At 37.9% G+C, this 19,913-nt stretch overlaps 1 protein-coding gene across 1 annotated transcript; it reads left to right on the top strand.

Moving 5' to 3' along the window:
* The first annotated feature begins 2,706 nt into the window (after positions 1 to 2,706).
* On the top strand, positions 2,707 to 13,997 carry LOC144968772 (uncharacterized). The gene is made up of 3 exons (XM_078907429.1): positions 2,707 to 2,932; positions 7,901 to 10,776; positions 12,664 to 13,997. Exons 2-3 carry the CDS (start codon positions 7,914 to 7,916, stop codon positions 13,347 to 13,349), a joined length of 3,549 nt encoding a protein of 1,182 aa, XP_078763555.1. The 5' UTR covers positions 2,707 to 2,932; positions 7,901 to 7,913; the 3' UTR covers positions 13,350 to 13,997.
* The last annotated feature ends 5,916 nt before the right edge of the window (positions 13,998 to 19,913 follow it).

The following is a 19,913-nucleotide window of genomic DNA, read 5'->3' as shown; positions in this document are numbered from 1 at the left end:
ATCGCCTTACAGGCGTCCAGCATGTTAAGTGTTGCTGTTGGTTGGGACCCTTTGTAAAGCGCTCTGAGCACGTTTAGTGGATATTGCTTTTTAAAAAAAAAACAACTCCCCAACAAAATAAGGTCTTATTGAATCCTATGTTATGATCTTAAACGTTAAAGGTTACACATAGTTTTCTGTGTTGGCACAATATATCGGCTGGATGTTGTGAGTATTTTTCTTAAACTCATAGCACCAATTGCGTGAAGGCGTTTACTACCTATTCCAATCCCTTGTTCAGTGACTGAGTAGTACTTGCTGATGGCTGTGTTGTACACAACTGAGGGGCACATTGCAAGATGCAAATATGGAACTTGTAAACAGCGTACTTGTAACGTACCAACACACAGAACCATGTGTTACCTTAAACGTTTTTGTCTGATTAACACAATAAAGTGAGAACTAATAATAAAAATCGCTGGCTAAAAAGAGCTGAGTGAAATCAATTTCGTTCCTTCTACAACATGAAAAGTGTTTGAAATGGATTCCTCTATGCCATCGGTCGACCCGTAGCTACTTTTAGTACACGAGGAATCGGTCAGCCCCACTCACTCACTCAATCCTCTCCGGGCCTTCTGGCTCTCCACCTGGTCCTGTCCGCAGCTATTCTTGGGGCCATCTCGAGGGACAGACCTCTCTGCTTTAGGTCCCTCACAAAAGGTAGAATGAAGTTGACGTCACACGGGTATTTGCTATTTTTATTTTGCCTTCCACGTTTATGAGTAATCCTCCTTTCGTTCAATATCTATAGATAGTATGTGCTTGGCTAAGAAGATCACAACATTGCCACTCGGACGTTTAATGGACCAACACACAAAACTATGTGTAACCTTGAACGCTTATAGATAGTTCGAAGATGACGTCACTCAGGTCTTTGTTATTGTATTTTGCCATCCGCGTTTATGAATAATGCTCACTAAACTGTATTAATCCGACTATAAACGTTCATGGATACACACAGTTTTGTGTATTGGTCCGTTATACTTCCGGATGGCAATGTTATGAGCTTCTTAGCCAAGCGCATACTATCTATAGTCTGGTTAGTACAGTTTAGTGAGAATTACTCATAAACGTGGATCGCAAAAACCAATAACAAAGACCTGAGTGACGTCAACTTTGTTCTTTCTACAGATCGCTTCCAATTGGATTCAATAGTCTGATGTCACGCCGCCTGGCAACGGCGGCCATCTTGGTTCTAAACAAAGAAAATCATTACTTTTTATTCTTCATGCTGGCTTGAACTTTTCATATGCCTTGTGATCAGAATGTGTAAAAGTCAAAACATTGTCAAATTTATGTTTTTTTCCCCTCTGGATATGCTTTTATGCTCGCCGGAGAAATATTTCATACAGGCGTCCGCCATTGTTCCGATAGTTTAGAGCCAGTGTTGCTAAGTTACCATGCGTCATTATGAAGGAAGTGACGTTACGACTATTGAATCCTATTATGAAATTATGAAAGAACAGAGAGAGAAAGAGATAGATAGATAGATAGATAGATAGATAGATAAATAGAGAGAGTAAAAAAGGAGAGAGAGAAAGAGAGAGAGAGAGAGAGAGAGAGAGAGAGAGAGAGAGAGAGAGAGAGAGAGGACCACAGGCTTTCCCTCTCATAGCTTGTTACAGGAAATAATATAATATGGAGTATGATGAAGATAGTGATGGTGTTATAGGGGAATGATGAAAGTGAAGGATTGTAATGAAAATATTAGGAAGGTTGTTGTGATGATGATGATGATGATGATGATGATGATGATGATGATGATGATAATGGATGATGATGATGATGATGATGATGATGATGATGATGATGATGATGATGATGATGATGATGATGATGATGACGTTGTTGTTGCCGTATTTTTTTTTTTCGATGACTACGATATTACTAGTGTGCATCTGTGTGAGTGTGTCTATGTCAATATTGTATTGTTATAAATGTGTAGCCAAATGACAAATTGCCACTTTTTTTAGGACAATAAAGATTTATTATTTATTTATTTATTTATTTATTTATTTATTTATTTATTTATTTATTTATAGCTTGCCAGGCATACCATCCAAGTGAGTTGGGGAAAAAGAAATAATAAAAATAATAACAAAGAGCCGAGTGATATCGACTTCATTCAATCAAAAGTCTCGCTCCAAGAAACATCTACATTTTGTAACGATTTTATTGAGGACATGGGTTTAGGTACAATGCTCACAACATCCACCAGCCGGATATAACGTACCAATGCACAGAAGTGTGTGTTAGCTTGAACGTTTATAGTCTGTCCTATATGATTTAGTGAGAACCAAGCATTAAAATTGCTGTCAAATTAAAAAAAAAAAATAATAACGAAGGGCTGAGTGACGACTATTTCGTTTTTTTCTATTGATGCTATAAGTTTATCTAAAAAAGAAACTCATAACATCCGACAGCTGTTTCTAACGTACGAAACACACAAAACTATGGGTAACATTGAACGTTTATAATCTGATTAATACTATTTAGTGAGGACTACTCATAAACATGGCTGGCTGAAAATAATAACAAAAGAGCAGAGTGACGTCAATTTCGTTCCTTCTACCTTGTGGGCACACTTTACTTTATTGCAAGAACAGTTATCCTGTTATGAGATTATAAACACTACTCATGGTCTTGACAACACAGTGAGATGGAATCAAAACTAATGAACAAAAGAGCGGGTTGAAATCATTCATGTTTTTTCATTGTAGACAGAGATCATCATTGTGATTTTTGGTTGGAAACTGAAAAGACACTATCTGGAAACGTTACGAAGCAAGAAGTACAAGACAGGAAAATAAAGACCCAAGTTTTACTATCATATTTTCATATTTTACAACAGATTTTAAAATTAAACTTTGATTTCATCTGCTTTTATTTGAAGGTAAGGCTTTTATTCGCATTCAAGTTTGTCGTTGTGTGATTGTTACAATTTAAACGGCTATGCGGTCTTGTTTATGACACTTTGTCTTCGGGTCGGAAGATCCAGGGTTTGAGTCATGCTATGGGAGGCGCATAGTTGAGTCCTTCAGATAGGCTCTACTCACATTCTCTCATCGGACTCGGGTGTAAAATGAGTACATGGCCGTTAACAGTGTTGTCTGTCGGAAAAAAATATATCGCCTAACGGGCATCGTGTCTCGCCCTACATGTTACGCGTTACTGTAGGCTAGGAATCCCCTTGTAAAGCGCTTTGAGCACGTTTAGTTACGCTATATAGAAGCTCATTTTTAAATACTGAGGGAGGTGTCTGTTAACCTGAGAAAGGGACACCATCACCATAAAATCCGCATCGTCAAAATTAATTTGTGACGTGCCCCCCCCCCCCCCCCCCCAATATCGTGTTTGTGAACCAATTGACGAAAATGGATTTAAGTTACCAAATTAATGATCAGACATGACTTATTACTCTTTAATCTGTTATATTTCCTTCCTTGATAACAAAAATTGGTGAAAGTCTCATTTGATACAAATTCAACTTTCAACTAAAATGCCCGACATGATGGTAGAAATTCCATATGCAGACGCCACTTAAATGACAATAAGAAAATATAGATAAAATGAAGTTGACGTCACTCATGTCGGGTTTTTTTTTTTTTTTTTTTTTTGCCATCCGCGTTTGTGAGTAATGCTCACTAAGCTGTATTAACCAGACTAAAGGTTCAAGGTAACACATAGTTTGGGAGGCCTTCCGAAAGCTCCTACCTCCCCAGTATTTTCTTACAATGTTCTAGTAGGGGGTTTGGGAAGGGGGAAACTTTTTTTTTTAATGTTCTAGTAGGGGGTTGAGAGGGGGGGGGGGGGGGACTTAAAAAAAAAGTTTCCCACTTCCCAAACCCTCTACTAGAACATTATATATATGTTTTAAAAAAAAAAGAATACTGGGGATGTAGAAGCTTTCGGAAGGCCTCCCCATAGTTTTGTGTTGATCCGTTATACTTCCGGATGGCAATGTTGTGAGCTTCTTAGCCAAGCGCATACTATCTATACTGATTGCTCACCGGTAGTTAAAATTAAAGTTTTGTCTAAAGGGGAGGCCTTCCGAAAGCTCCTACATCCCCAGTATTTTAGTAGGGGGTTTGGGAGGGGCGGGGGGACTTTCTCTCTCTCTCTTTCTCTCACTTTCTCTCACTTTCTCTTTCTCTCACTTTCTCTTTCTCTCACTTTCTCTTTCTCTCACTTTCTCTTTCTCTCCCTCTCTCTTTATCTCCCTCTCTCTTTCTCTCCCTCTCTCTCTCTCTCTCTCTCTCTTTCTCTCTCTTTCTCTCTTTCTCTTTCTCTCTCTCTCTCTCTCTCTTTCTCTCTCTCTCTTCTCTCTTCTCTCTTTCTCTCTCTCTCTTCTCTTCTCTCTTCTCTCTTCTCTCTTTCTCTCTTCTCTTTTCTCTCTTCTCCCTCTTCGCTCCCTCTTTCGCTCTCCCTTCTTCTCGCTTCCTCTTTCTCTCTTCTTTCTCTTCTCTTCTCTTCTCCTCTTCTCTTTTCTCTTTCTTTTCTCTCTCTCTCTCTCTCTCCTCTCTTTCTCTCTCCTCTTTCTCTCTCTCTTCTTCTCTCTCTCTCTCTTTTCCTCTCTCTTCTTTCCTCTCCTTTCTTTCTCTCTTTCCTCTTCTCTTCTCTCTCTTCTCTCTTTCTCTCTCTCTTTCTTTCTCTCCTCTCTTCTTCTCTCTCTCTCTTTCTCTCTCTTCTCTCTCTCTTTCTCTCTCTTCTTTCTCTCTCTCTCTCTTTCTCTCTCTCTCTTTCTCTCTCTTTCTCTCTTCTTCTCTCTCTCTTCTCTCTTCTCTTTCTCTTCTCTCTTCTCTCTCTTTCTCTCTCTCTCTTTCTCTCTCTTTCTCTCTTTCTCTCTCTCTCTTCTTTCTTTCTCTTTCCTCTTTCTCTTCTTTCTCTCTCTCTTTCTCTCTCTCTTCTCTCTTTTCTCTTCTTTCTCTCTCTTTCTCTCTCTTTCTCTCTCTCTTTCTCTCTTCTTTTTTCTCTCTTTTTCTCTCTCCTTCTCTCTTTTCTCTCTCTTTTCTTCTCTTTTTCTCTTCTCTCTCTTTCTTTCTCTCTCTCTTTCTTCTTCCTTTTTCTTCTTTCTTCTTCTTTCTTTCTCTCTCTTTTCTCTCTTTCTCTTCTCTCTCTCTTTCTCTCTCTCTTTTCTCTTCTTCCTCTCTTTCTTCTCTTCTTTTCTCTCTTTTCTCTCTCTTTCTATTTTCTTCTTATTTCTCTCTATTTCTCTTTTTTCTCTTTTCTTTCTCTTCTCTCTCTCTCTCTCTCCTTTCTTTCTTCTCTCCTTTTTCTCTCTATTTTTTTTCTCTTTCTCTTCCTTTTCTCTCTCTTCTCTCTCTCTCTTCTCCTCTCTTTCTTTCTCGCTTGTTCTTCTTTCCTCTTTCTCTCTTTCTCTCTCTCCTCTCTTCTCTTCTCGTTACTCTCTTCTTTCTCTCTCTCTCTCTCTCTCTCTCTCTCTCTCTCTCTCTCTCTCTCTCCTACCTACCTACCTACCTATCCAGTGGATCAGCTAACACCAAACTTCCATTTCTGGTGGAATTTTCATCTTTTTCATTATCAGTCCAGTTTTGCGCTCTCTCTTAGTCTCCATTCCATGAGGCTAATGTGTCTTTTGTTCAGAATTGATCTTATGGGTCCTGTCCAGAGGCTTTATCCAGAGAGGGAAATAGTCGCATGAGTTTATTGTTCGAGATTTTTTCTCGTGGTGATCCTTTGGCAATGTCAGATTTCATACTAGCCACAAGGATATAATGCTTTTGGGTCTCTTGACTTAAGATCTCTGATTTTTAAAAAAAATTGGTTACTTTGAAATTTTTGTGCGGTTTTGTGGTCAAGTCGTATGCCACTCATCTTTGGAACTATAGTCCCTGGTTCGAGTCCCGCTCTTGGGGCACAAAGTTGAGTCGTTGGAAAGACTCATTACTCATATTCTCTCACAGCGCTTGGGTGCACAATACCTAGCGAAAACAGCGTTGTCTTCTTCCGTTAAGGCCAAAGCTTCAGGCTGAAGATTGTCTGGCCGTCTTTTCGGTAATAGGTGTTTTAGAGGGAAGCGGGGAGCAATTTTTTGAAGTCATCAGTCGGAAGGGTTTGTTTACAAGTTGGCAGGGAGTTCCAAATCGGATGGTGGAGGGGAAGAAAGTCCAGATGATGGTTTATTTTTAAGTAGGGGATTTTAAAATTAAATGCCAAGTTTCTTGTTTTGTTGTTGTTCCGTTTCAAATGGCTCGTTGGAATTTCGAGTTTTCCGTTTTGTGTTTTGTGGAATACGAGGAGTTTGTTGATGGGGTTTCCATGTAACGGTTTCCATTGGAGATTGTTCATGAGCTGAGTTACTCTCATATCCCGCTCATAGTTTCCACTGACAAATCTGGCCGCCCGACGTAGGACTTTTTCTAGCTCATTGATTTCTTGTGGTGTGTGGGTCCCAAACTGAGCTGCTATATTCCAGTATGGGCCTGCCTGACATGTGCTTCATAGCATTTCTTTTTCACAAACTGGTGGCAGTGGCGGATTTGTCGAGGAAGGCTATGGTTTTATTTGCCTTAGTAGCTATGTTGGAAATATGCTTCTTCCACTTCAGATTACTGTACAGGGGGTCACGCCGAGGTACTTTGCATTCTCCACTGTCGCTGTTGAAATAAAAAATAATTTTAATGTCGCCTTTTAGGCGTCATGTCTGTTTCTACATCTCAAATGTTGCCGTTTCTGTTGACACTTGACACTTTGCAAATTCTCTCCCCGATTGTCTCTCCAATTTCATCCGATTGCCTCCGGTCGTCTGTTCATACCGACCTCTGGGCTACAGACGGGATCAATGTATTTTAATTCAGAAAAGTAAATGGAGCAGGCTTTTATGTAGATAACAATTGAAATGCCAGAAGACAAAAGAGAATAAAACTTTCGCGTCGATGGAAGCTCGAGCCCACGACCCTACTGCCTGGCCGGGGAGAGGGTAGCACGACCGTCAGAACCATCAGCCACTCCCAGGCGGAGTTGTAATAATAGGGTCGTGGGTTTGAGCCCTCATCGCCGCGTTTTTATTCTCTACTGTTTTGTCAATGTATGTGTGGCCTATTGTCTAAAAAGTTTTGTCCCGGTGATTTCGATGAAAGTTGCAATAATTGTAAAAACTTTTGAGATTTTGATTAGAATAATGCATTTATTGAGAATAAACAGATTTTATGATCATGTTAAACTTAAATATACACTTCTGTGTATATCGCTCCGATATAATAACAGACTGAGAGCAAATTATGATTAAATGCGACTCGGTTTAAATGCTATCTCGTGCTGTCCCTTTTTTATATGAGCCACATTTACTCACTTATTTTTACTTTCCACCTTAATTGACTCATTTAGGTACCTCTCGTTAACATTTTGAGGGGTCACATTTGACCTCTTATAATCTATTTGTTTTTTGTTTTTTTTAATTTCTTCGAAACCTCATAGGACAGTATTTACAATTTGAGATTTAGACTCTGGATGTTGAACAAAAATAATTTTTCTTATGTTAATTATAAGTTTAAAAATTGAGAATTTCCTCGAAACATTAACTTCATGCCATTAACCCGAAGATAAACCCTTTATGAATGGAAGTTAAGTACGCAGAGTGGTCTACCCTGCTATCCTAACAGGCGTTGTAAGTACAGGAAATCACTATTAAAGCGCCATTAGGATTGTAATATTCGCAGTTTAATATTGTGATGTGCTCAAAACACTTTCTGGTTGAGCCTTTTATTTTTATTGGTAAAGGAAATTATTATGAATACATATGAAAACAATTTTGTTAAATCAATGCTTGTATTCTTTCATACCTTGTACGCGATATAACCTTCCGTAAGTTATCCTATTCTTTTAATTCTTCATTTTCTAGATTTTTATAAACCATGTCTCGACTTCTGTATGAAGTGGCTGTGCTGAGTGACAGAACTCGAAACCAAGGGATCCAGTGGAATATAGAACCCATCTGCACCAGCATTAATTGCAGAATACATCCACCCTCCCTCTTCAATGTTTTCACTTGTGTTGACTGCGCAGAATTGAATTTATGCAGAGACTCTAAAACATTAGAAAATTCGATCCAGAAGATGTGTCCTTCTTCTGGGCAATCTAAGAACTTTATTATTCATGACGTTTTTGAAACCGCGCAAACTATATCTGGATATTCTTCAGGATCTCAATCAACCCAGTTTTCAGAGTATGTGATAAGCGAAAGCAGCAGTAACGAGTGGCTGAAAAATTCATACATTGTCAATGATGAGACATCCGGTGCATATTCTGAGGAAAATGTTGAATGGAGCGATGGAAATTCTGATGAGTTCATACCGTTCGACCAAGGTATCGAGACGGTGATTTTAGAAGCACCAAAATCCCTTAGAAGTGATGATCAAGAGAAAATTAGCAATGACGGAGACCTTTCTCGTAAAGCAAAGGATAAAGACATTGGTATTGAAAAAGAAAATGAAGAATCAAAAGATCCGATAACAAAAGTTAGATCATTTCGTGACGCGTTGCTAGGTTTCGATGTCTTGAATGGACCATCTTCCACTGAAGAGAAAAATTCAATGTCAAATTTAGAAACTTCTATAGAAAGTTTAAAAGGCAAACCTAGTGATATGAATAACCCACCGATGTCTTTGTCTGTTCCAGAGTCCGAGGACGCCTGCACTGGTTTGCGTCCACATTTTGTAAACAAGATGGTGAAGTTAGTTGAGCCTGGAGATGAAGAACCGGTGGTTTGCCTTTTCCCTGATCAGAATGAGAATATCGACATTGGTAAGAATGGCAACGGTGGTCTCAACCTTATGAGTCGAAATGAACAAAAAGCGCAAAATGATCAAAAATCTCCAAAAGTCTGTAGATGTGAAGAAAGCTTCAAACCATACCATGCACAGAAAAATGACAAAAATACTAAAATTGGCAGTTATAAGGATATTTACTCGACAACTATGGTAAAATATGGTCATTATAAAACTAAAGTTGAAGATAGCAAAAGTGAAATTTCATCGACTCCAACCGGAAATATTTCACAAGGAAAGTTAACTTCTCCCAGAAGGATAACCCCACCCAGAGAAAATGAAGGTTTAGATAGTCTGCTTTTGGCAGGAAAAGGAAAATCTAAAAATAAGAAAAAACGTCAAAAGCTGGCAGCCGTTTTTACACCACCTACTTATCAAAATGAACTTCTAAACAATGATATATTGAATCGTGCCTCTAAGACACCATCACCAACTACTCAATCAGAAGATGATGACATGAACTCTTCGAGATCACCACCATCAATCTGGAAAATCAATGAAAACATAGAATTTGACACAGACACAAAAGAATTTCCAAGTTTGCAACAAAAACAAAACCGAAATCATAAACAAGATAATCTAAATAACAATTCACTTGCCAAAAACCATGACCATTTGGAAGTTTTCACTGATAGCGGATTAGGTAGTACTCGTTTGGAAGAAACGTCACATTCACTTCGAAGAGAAAATTATGAAAGTTCTATTATACAAGTACAAAATGAAGCGATGTCAGTGGAAGAACAAAGTGAAGCGGTGTCGACGGAAATACAAAGTGAAGCAATGTCAACGGAAGTGCAAAGTGAATCGACATCAGCGAAAGTTCATACAGAGGCACCATCAATTGAATCTACATCTAACAGCCGATGGTCTGAGCTCAGTAACCTAACGCAAAACAACAACAAACGTCTAACGCTACAGGGACCTCCTTATAAATGTAACATACGACATGAAACCGACTTTAGAATGTTACGGATCTTTCTGTTGGACTGGATTCACGCCATGCCAGGTTTATTACAAACACCAGAAAATCTGAAAACTATTTTGTCTATTTCTCAACGAATTGTAAGGATTGCTGTTAGAAAACCATATAAACCAATTGACGTTAAGATGGCAGAGAAATATCAACAAATGGAGAATATAGACTTGTATAAAGACCGCCTTATGACGTGTCATTATGGCACAGGGTTTTGTTTTTATATAGATCAGCAAAAAATGTACATTCGGACACATTCCCATATTGTCGGTTCACCGCAGGATGCCAGATCCACCTTTGTTCAGTTTAACATTAATGATCTAAAATGCAATGGCGAAGTAATTGTAGAGTGCATGGGTCTTGCATACGATTTTGAAAAAGACAATCATTCCTTAACCTCCATTTTCACCTGCGCTACGCCTCCGGAATTAATCAGCTATCTTCATCTGTTCAAAACTGTTCCAATCATTCAAAGAACGAGTGTTTTTGAAAATGACACTAGTGACGTTACAGATTCTAGCACAGAATCTAGTTCTACGGGTTTTGAGGAGAATAGTAGTGATCAAATGGGTAAGATATCACAGACTCATGAAATATGGGAAGCGTCTAACAACCAGGAAATGTTGAATAATATAAACAACGCACGAAACCAGGCCCACACTCAAAATCTTTCTTCGCTTAAAATGCTGCAAGATGCCTTTCAAATTGATTCAAACAAAACTCTTCTTCCACAAGAGACTGAGATCAAAGCTGATGAAGAAGCCATAGAAAACACAAAACCAATATGGGGTGGGTTTTTGGAAGATTACACGACGTTTGCATATGATATCAAACCACCTCCCCAAGAGCTAGAAAATATATCGATGGAAAGCGAACTCAACATCCCTGTATACCACGACTTCGATAAGAATGACTTCAAAACGGTTTTACCAATTAAGGGTATCAACAACTTCTATGACTCTTTCAACAGCTATTCGGGTAAGTAACATATATAAAGCAATATATACCCTAGATCATAAAAAAGTATAAACATTTTTGAGTCATCATAATAATATTTTGAAACGTAGCATAAAACTGTTTACTGTGTAGTTTATTTTATGGACATTATAATTATCTTTTAAGATCTTTTTTTTTTTTACCTCAATGTTCCTTCTCTGTGATATGCCCGTGCTGTTTTGATCGTTTTGCAACCTACTGTTTAAGAAGTGTGTATTGCAAAAACTTTGCATGCGTTTCTTTCTCGACTTCAATCAACTTTTTAAAAAAAAATTGTTCCAAAATTGACAATGTCAAGACCTAATTTAGAATCGCATGGCCTAGTGTTGGGCACCATAAAGCAAGCACTTCGGTTAGTAAAGTCGCAAGACTTCAATTTCAAGATATGTTAGTTTATTTATTGATCTCTGGGAGACTTGGTGACGTTTCATTGATGATTGAATTATCCATCTGATTAAATTGAACGGTATTACTTTTTCAGTCACCGAAGCGCCTTCTTAATGGTACCCAACCACACGGTCATGTGCTTCTTAATGTCTTAGCAGTGTCGATGAATGTTGCAATGGTTTTTTTTAGTTGCAACGAGTTGAGAAAGACGGCAAATGTAAGATTTTCGTCCTCCGTGTATTTTTTTTTTATTTTTATTTTTTTTTTTTTGGATTTTTTTTTTTGTAGAGAATGGGGTGCAAACAGGTTAAATGGCATGTGCATATCGTAAAGGAAAATGGATGTAAAACAATCTTGAAGATAATGGCACCGTTCATAACATCAAACTACATAGCCAAACAGCTTTGTTACAAATTATAAATATGAGATCGATTTTAAATGTGTATATTTTTTAAAACTCGAGTATTGAAGTAACATTTTATATGGAAATTTTGTCCTTTCATGATAATTCTATTAGTGGATTTGCCACAATCTTATTGCTTCTTGCAATTTTCTTTCATATCCCCAGTGTTCTTATCGCTTGCACCTTTTGGAGAACTCGATGGGAGATTCAAATTAGCTAATTATCCTGGTGACTTCAAATGTTATGTCACACATAAACATATCTCGAACATTTAACAATGGCAAACATTGCAGTAATATTATAATTGTTATAATTGCAGGGAAATGTGTTTCAAAGATGCGTGTTGTCGCAACGCATGGTGTAGTGACACACTTGCGCATTGTGCAGTGTCGTGACGTATGGTGTCGTGTAACGTATGGTGTCGTGTAACGTATGGTGTCGTGATGTATGTTGCAGTAATTCGATTGGCACAATCTCATTTCCTGTCTAGTTTAATTTCAGTTGAGCTTTGTGAACTCGAGCCCTTTACTATTAATTTATTTCCTTTTATCATTTAGTTTGCAGGAGCATTGTTAGGTTCCTTAAGTTTCAGTAGACACCGACCCGTCAGAGGGACGGTACCAATATTTTGAAGTTCCCCAAGATCAATAAATAATCAAAATAAATAAGTCCTTTTATTCATCCCAGAGCGAAAATTTGTCTCTCTTGTCTATTCCAAGGGAATACTTGAATAACCCATGCGTCAGCCGCAGTGCAGCGCCGCAAATTGAGCTAGGGTGAGGTGATCGAACTTGGTACCTTTCTGGTACGAAGCAAAGACCGTACCACTTAGCAACCATGTTCCGTAAAGGCATAATCACAATATGCCCATTAAAACCCTTGTTCAGTTGAAAGACAAGAAAGACTTCATTATACCAGTCTCCACTCAAGGCTACATTACTACTAAAAATAGGCAAAAGATTTATATCAGTATTTCTCATGCAATCAGAGATCCAACGCCAGGGAAACGGACCCTTGATAGCAGACAATACTGGAAACAATACGAATTATTTTTGGGTTTTTTTTTTCTCTCTCGACAGCTGATGTCATCGACTTTGCCATGTACAAACCCAGGCATTATCACAATGTTTCTCCATTCATCGAGCCGTCGTCAATTTGGGATTACGCTTCTCTCATCTACGCCCAGCACGACCACAAAGAAAGTTACAACCAAGCCTTTACACCAAACATTTTGAAACATTTCGACAGTCGAGGGAAACCCTGCGGCACTGAAACCAAAAGAGAACTTTTTAATCTAAATCTCAATCCAGGTGATGCCTCCGATAGCTATGATTATAACTTATTACATATTGAAAAATCAAGTGGCACTGTACTGCCGAATGATTCTGAGTTGGAACGCATTGTAAATGATCTAGTCTCAGAAAAAACAAACAAATCACCGATAAAACCTCAGGAATCCAATAGTGCTTTCGAAACGTGCATCAACACCGCTTTAATTATCTCGTATCCTCACGGTGGCGCCAAAATGGTTTCGACGGGATCCATCTCATCCAACCATTATGGCGGAGAACTGTATGATATCCCGACGTGCGTTGGTTGTTGTGGCGCACCTTTGCTCGCCTTTACTGAAGACAGGAAAATATATTTGACGGATATCGTACACAGTGGAACTGCTAAGGTTAACAATAAAATTCAACAGTTCGGCCTCTCTTGTTACTACGGAAACGCTTACAGCTTTGCCCAGAAAATGGTTTACTCCTATTAGAACATAATTTGTGTATCCATCGGATTCATTTTAAGATTTCTTAGTATAAACATTTTACCATTTATATTTTGTGGGAAAATAAATTAAAGATTAAGAAAAAAGAAAGAAGGGGGGGGGGGGGGAAGCTGGAAGGTGTAAGGCATGCTATTTTGTTGTTACAACTTTATTTATTTTTTAAAATGTCCAACATTCTTTCGTATTATTTGAATGCAAACCAAGCTATAATCTTGTAAATTCGAATTTTTTTATAATCTTCTGAAAGGTCAAATTTCTAGACTTAAATTATCTTATACAACCTGCTGCATTTTCCCCATTTTATAAAATTATAGTTATATAAGATGACTAAAAGAGCATCTAGCTACAGTTTGTTTAATGTGAAATCGGCTAATCCTGTGTCATAATGGGAAGTTTCGTTTCGCTTTTTTTTCTTCTGATTTTATCTGATTTTATTTAAGCTATGATTATGATACTTGGTTTTAATTAGGTTATAAGCTGTAAAATTGAAAGTTTTTAAGTTTTCAAATATTTTTTAAAAATTATTTAAGTTTTGGTGTTCACAGGTTGTCTATTGACATTTTTAAAAATTGAGTCTTAACATTTACTAACTGAAGAGTGATTTTTAATAAAGACTATATTTATTTACTTTAACATTGGTATCTTTTCTTTTTTTTTTTCCTTATCAGTATCAGTTTACTTTTTTTTTCTTTGGATGACATGTCGTGGAAGTTCTTCTATGCACAGAGTGGACTTATCATGGAATTGCATCTTTGTCATGCAATGATACCATTTGGTTTCACTCTTTGGTTTCACCTGTCTGTTGCTAAGACTAAGAGGGAAAATGGGAATGGGTATTTTGGCCTCATGAATGCATTTCTTACAGCATTATCTGCACCCCCTCCTCCCCCTAGTGTGTGTGGGTTTTTTTCATTTTCCTTTTTGATTCCTGTCTTTGTCTTGGAATGACAATAATTGGATTTGCCCTGGTCATGACCGGAGTCCTTGGCTGAGAGGGACACTGTCAGATGCACAGTGATAATTTCGGAATATTTTTTTTCTTTGTAAACCATATCTCTGTTATGTAGTGTTGCATTTTTTTGTTTGAATTTGTAAGCATTCGAGCGTATTCCACAAAGTGAGATCCGGTACTTTTGTCTGGATAAAACTATGCTTTTTGAATATTTGTTCCTTATTTTAGCCGATTCCCGTTGTCTTACATTTTATTTCTTTGATTATTTTTTGTTTGTGGGGGTCGGGGGGGGGGGGGGGGAGTGAAGAGGGGTGGCTATTCCATTTCCTTCCTTTTTGCTGGCACTGAAATGACCTAAAATGTCTCGAACACCCTTAAAATAAAATTTTAAAAAACCTGGCGCTGTAATGAAATAAATGTTTTGCAAGCGTCTTTAACTCGTATAAACAAAAGCAAGTGAACAATAAGCGGGAACGATCAGACGCATATTGTAAGCATTGAGGAGGGAGAGACTCCTATTGGACCGGAGTAAAATTCATTCATTAATAATCTTGCTTTCTCTTCTATCAGCCTTTCCCATATTTTGTCCTTCCCATGTGGTTTTGTTTACGTTTTCTGGAATGGGACTATTGGTTTCACCCCGAACATGTCGGTGGAACGGTTAGACGCATATTTGTTTTCTGTTTTGTTGGGGTTTTTTTTTTTGTTTTTTTTGTTTTTTTTTTGTTTTTTGGTTTCGTTTTATTGTTTTTTTTTTGTTTGTTTTTTTTTGTTTTGTTCGTCTTGTCTTTGTTCTGATGACTATTTACTGGTTTCACCTAGTATTGGTGAGGGAAACTGCCAAATCAAACGCCTGGGTGGGGATCCTGACCTTCCATAGCGGGCAGGGGGGTACATACTGTGTCTTCTATCCCCTTATATCTCTTTTACAACATGCTTTCTGTCTTTGTCTTGGAATGAGATTACTTGGTTTTGTCCTGGCCCTGGCCCGAGTCCTGGCTGGGAGGGAAACGGTCAAATGCATAGTTATTGTTTTGAGAGATGATATTTTTTTCCCTTGTAAATCATCTCTCTGTTATGTATTATTATATATATTTTTAATGTATAATGAAATGTAAGCATCTGAGTGTATTCCTCCTTGTTGGATTTTGTGCTTGTGTCCGGATGTGATATAGGTGATCTCAAGCTAAGTACATTGATGGTATGCTCTTGGAATCTACATCTGATCCCTATTTGTTCCCAGTTCCCCTTTGTCTTACTCTCTCTTGGGTGCTTTAATTGTAATTCTAGAACTTTCGACTATCCCATTTTCTTCCTTTTTACTGGCGCTGATATAACCTAAATGTGTTGCAAGCTCCGTAAAACCCTTAAAAACAAACAAACAACAAATCAAACACGTTGTCAGCGTAATTTGAATTGGCGGAACATTGGCCCTCAGAATTAGATTTTTTAGTGTGTATCTATCCTTAAATGAGAGGAAAACGAGTCGTTCTTTATAAACATTCTAGTGTATTCCTTATAGTATTGTCTCGCACGAGGATGGGTTTCCTTGAAGCTATATCGGAGATTAACTAGTCTAATTTGGAAATTGTCTGCCTGGTGTGCGATTTGCTTTACGAGAAAAGTTCGCTCTAAGTCATGTGAGAAAACGGTGTACATGGAATAATTTGCATTCAACGAAGATCTATGTCGTGTCTCTGACATTGGAAGGCCCAATGCTCGACACAAGGATAGTTCTGGGTGGGGTTCCTGACCTCCCATAGTTGGCAGGGAGATACTTACTGTGTCTTCTATCCCCCTATATCTGTTTCCCAACTTGCTTTGTCTTGGAATGAGATAACTTGGTTTTGTCCTGGTCCTGACCGGATGCCCTGGCTTCGAGGGAAACAGTCAAATGAATAGTTAGTTGTTTTGGGGAGATTATATTTTTTCCCTTATTGTAAATCATCTCCCTGTTATGCACTGCATTGTTTTCTTTATATTATATATTATTTGTAAAACACTCGATTGTATTCCTCTTAGTGTGGACCTGTGCTTGTGTCTGGAGACTTTTGGTGATCTCTAAGTACTTTGATAGTGTGCTCTTGGAATCTACACATGTTTCTTATTTGAACCAATTCCACTTTGTCTTACCTTTTCTTGGTGGTTGATTTAATTGTAATTCTAGAACTTTTACTATCCCATTTACTTCCTTTTTACTGGCGCTGATATGACCTAAATGTATTGCACGCGTCGTAAAACCCTTAAAAAAATAAAAGGATAGTTTTCTCCTGGGATCCTATAAAAAACTTCTGTCCTTTGCTCTGAAAAACAAAACGCGTTATTGAAATTTTTGCCAGAATACTCGTCCTTGAAATTCGATAGATTAAAACAACCCCATCTTGTCAAAAATCCTCAACTAAGTAAAGTCCCATGTTTGAGAAATTTTGTCAAGATGAGGATCATTTTAATCGATTTATATTTAAAGGGAGTTTTCTTGTCAAATTATTGTTTCCAGTACGTCAGCTTTGTTTTGCGTTTTCCTTAGACGTCTGTGACCCAAGTGTTTCTGGCACTGAACCATAAATCTGGCTTGACATCTTATCCTGGGGCTGTTTGTGTGAGCTTTAGGGGTTTCCAGATAGAGAATATTTTGTCCCTTCTCTCTGGCTTTCTGTCCTTGTCCCGGAGTGAGGCGACTTGGCTTTAATAATATATCTTTATGTCCCCCAAATAGTGGCAATGTGTCATTTGGTTACACATTTATAACAATACAATATTGACATAGACACACACAAGTTGCACACTAGTAACATAGTAGTCATCGTAAAAAAAAAACAAAAAAAAAAACAAAAAAAACAAAAAAAAAAACAAACAAAAAAAACAAAAAAAAAAAAAAAAAAACCGGCATCACATCATCAACATCACCATCGTCGTCATCATCATCATCATCATCATCATCATCATCACCATCATCATCATCATCATCACCATCATATCATCACCATCTTCATCATCATCATCCATCTTCATCATCATCATCATCATCATCATCATCATCATCATCATCATCACCATCATTCATCATCATCATCACAACAACCTTCCTAATATTTTCGTTACAATCCTTCACTTTCACCATTCCCCTATAACACCATTCACCATCTTCATCATACTCCATATTATATTATTCCTGTAAAAAGATACGAGAGGGAAAGCCTGTGGTCCTCCCCCCCCCCCCTCTCTCTCTCTCTCTCTCTCTCCCTCTCCCTCTCCCTCTCCCTCTCCCTCTCTCTCCCTCTCCCTCTCCCTCTCTCTCCCTCTCTCTCTCTCTCCCTCTCTCTCCCTCTCTCTCTCTCTTTCTCCTTTCTCTCTTTCTCCTTTCTCCCAAATATTTTGACAATCGGATCTTTTTCCTTCTATTTCTGAAGACACATAAATGACCTGAAAGTGTTGCAAAACTTATAACACATTAAAAACCAAAAGAAACTGGATTTTTCTCATTTGATATGTTGTCCTGTCATTTGGAAATAATCTCTCCATAACAAGGTGATTGCTAATCTTAGCAAACAACAAGGGTATTACTTTTAATGGTATGAGTTTCAGTTTAATACTCACTTGTTCTACTCGGTGGTCAATCGTACCGATACACAACTAACCTTAAACGTTTATACTGGTAAGAACTATTCATCCAACTAGCTGTCGATAAACAATGACAAATGGCAGTAAGAACAACTTTATTCAATTGTTTGTATCAACTATAACACTGTCCGAACGGGTTTGAGGCTGGAGGGTAGATTACAAACCCTGTATTTCGATTGGTAAAAAATCTAATGGTGAATGGGAGCGATCTTTATTCATGTTTTCGTCCAACTTGGTCATCGATCACATGATTTGTTGCTGTGCAACGATTGGACATTTCTCAATGCATCAAAACACGCTGTTTTGCTTATGAAAGTTGTAAACATACCAATGAGTCCTGCTGAGCAAAATGACCAATTGTAATGTTGGATATATTGATCAAACTATGAACACTTTTTCTATGTGGGTCATTTTGAGCACACTTTGCAATGTGACCAATGATCTCGAACACATGGAAATGTAATATAGATCATCCCATTCTCCACACGCTACGGCAAAGAGTGTGTAGGGTAACGTATTAACCAAGAGCTCTCACTTCTCTTAACCGCAATGCTATTGTCGCGTGCCAGGCGAGAGAGCGAGGTGGGTGTGCTCCGCGTGTATCAAGCGCGCTAGGCTTACTGATACAATGAAGAAAATACGAGTAGAAGACGGAAGATGCGTGGCTTCACCAAAAGCGGGAAGTGAGAGCTCTTGGTATCATAACAATCGTTACCTACACGCTCTTTGGCTATGGGCACGTTGACCCAAAGCTTTAGATAGTATTAACCAGACTATAAAAGTTCATGGTTACACATAGTTTTGTGTGTTCGTCCGTTATTTCCTGATGGCAATGTTATGAGCTTCTTAGCCCCTACTATCAAAAGGCAGGCCCCATGATTGTGGGACTAAGTGGATTCAGATTCCGACTCGACAAAAGAATATATACGAGTATTTCTCTTTAATCTATTTCTGATCCATTAAAAACCCTACACACAAGTTCAAAAATCGTTCACCATTGTCATCTAACTGTCCTATAGATACTATTCGTTTATCAAAAAAGCTCACAACATCCACCAGCCGGATATTACGTTCAACACACAAAACGATCTACAGATAGTATGCGCTTGGCAAAGAAGCTCACAACATTGGTATCCCGAAGTATAACGGACCAACACACAAAAACTCTGTCTAACCATTAACTTTTATAGTCTGATTAATACAGTTAAGTGATAATTACTCATAATGTGGATGGCATAAAACAATAACAAAGACCTGTAGTGACGTCAACTTCGTTCTATCTATTACCTTGAACGTCTGATTGATAAATTTAGTGAGGACTACTCATTAAAAAAAAGGCTGGCGAAAAAAAAACAAAAAAGGGGGGAATGACGTCAATTTCGTTCTATCTATTGCTTGAAAAGACTATTATAACTATCATACACAGTATCTATCATCCATTCCATTTGGGCAAATCCTTATGTCGTTGCTGGTCTACACTTGTGACTCACCGCCTCAAAACGGTATTATGTCAGGGTGGTTTTGATGCTAAAAATTAAATTTATGAATTTTCTTTATGAGTCTTGAGATTAACCCCCCCAAATAAATAAATAAATAAATAAATAAAATAAATAAAATAAAAACAAACAAAAAAAAAACAACAAAAACAAAAAAAAAACAACCCCCCCCCCAAAAAAAAACCCAGACAAACAAACAAACAAACAAACAAAATTACAAACAAACAAAAAAACTTTAAAAAACTTGAGCTTTTATATAGCGCATATCCACTAAACGTGCTCAAAGCGCTTTACAAAGGGTCCCTGACCAACAGGAACACGTAACATGTAGAACGAGACATGACGCCTTTAAGGCGATATTATAGTATTTTTCGACAGAGATAACGCTGTTGACGGCCAGCTACTTATTTTACACCTGAGTACGGTGAGAGAATGTGAATAAAGAGCTTTTCCCAAGGACTCAACTTTACGCCGAGAGAA

The sequence above is a fragment of the Berghia stephanieae genome, chromosome 3, assembly GCF_034508935.2.
Source record: "Berghia stephanieae isolate SIO BIC M18660-M18661 chromosome 3, UCSD_Bste_1.3, whole genome shotgun sequence".
Lineage (NCBI taxonomy): Eukaryota > Metazoa > Mollusca > Gastropoda > Nudibranchia > Aeolidiidae > Berghia > Berghia stephanieae.
The sequence above is the reverse complement of the archived record's forward strand: the minus strand, read 5'-3'. Positions and strand labels throughout refer to the sequence as shown.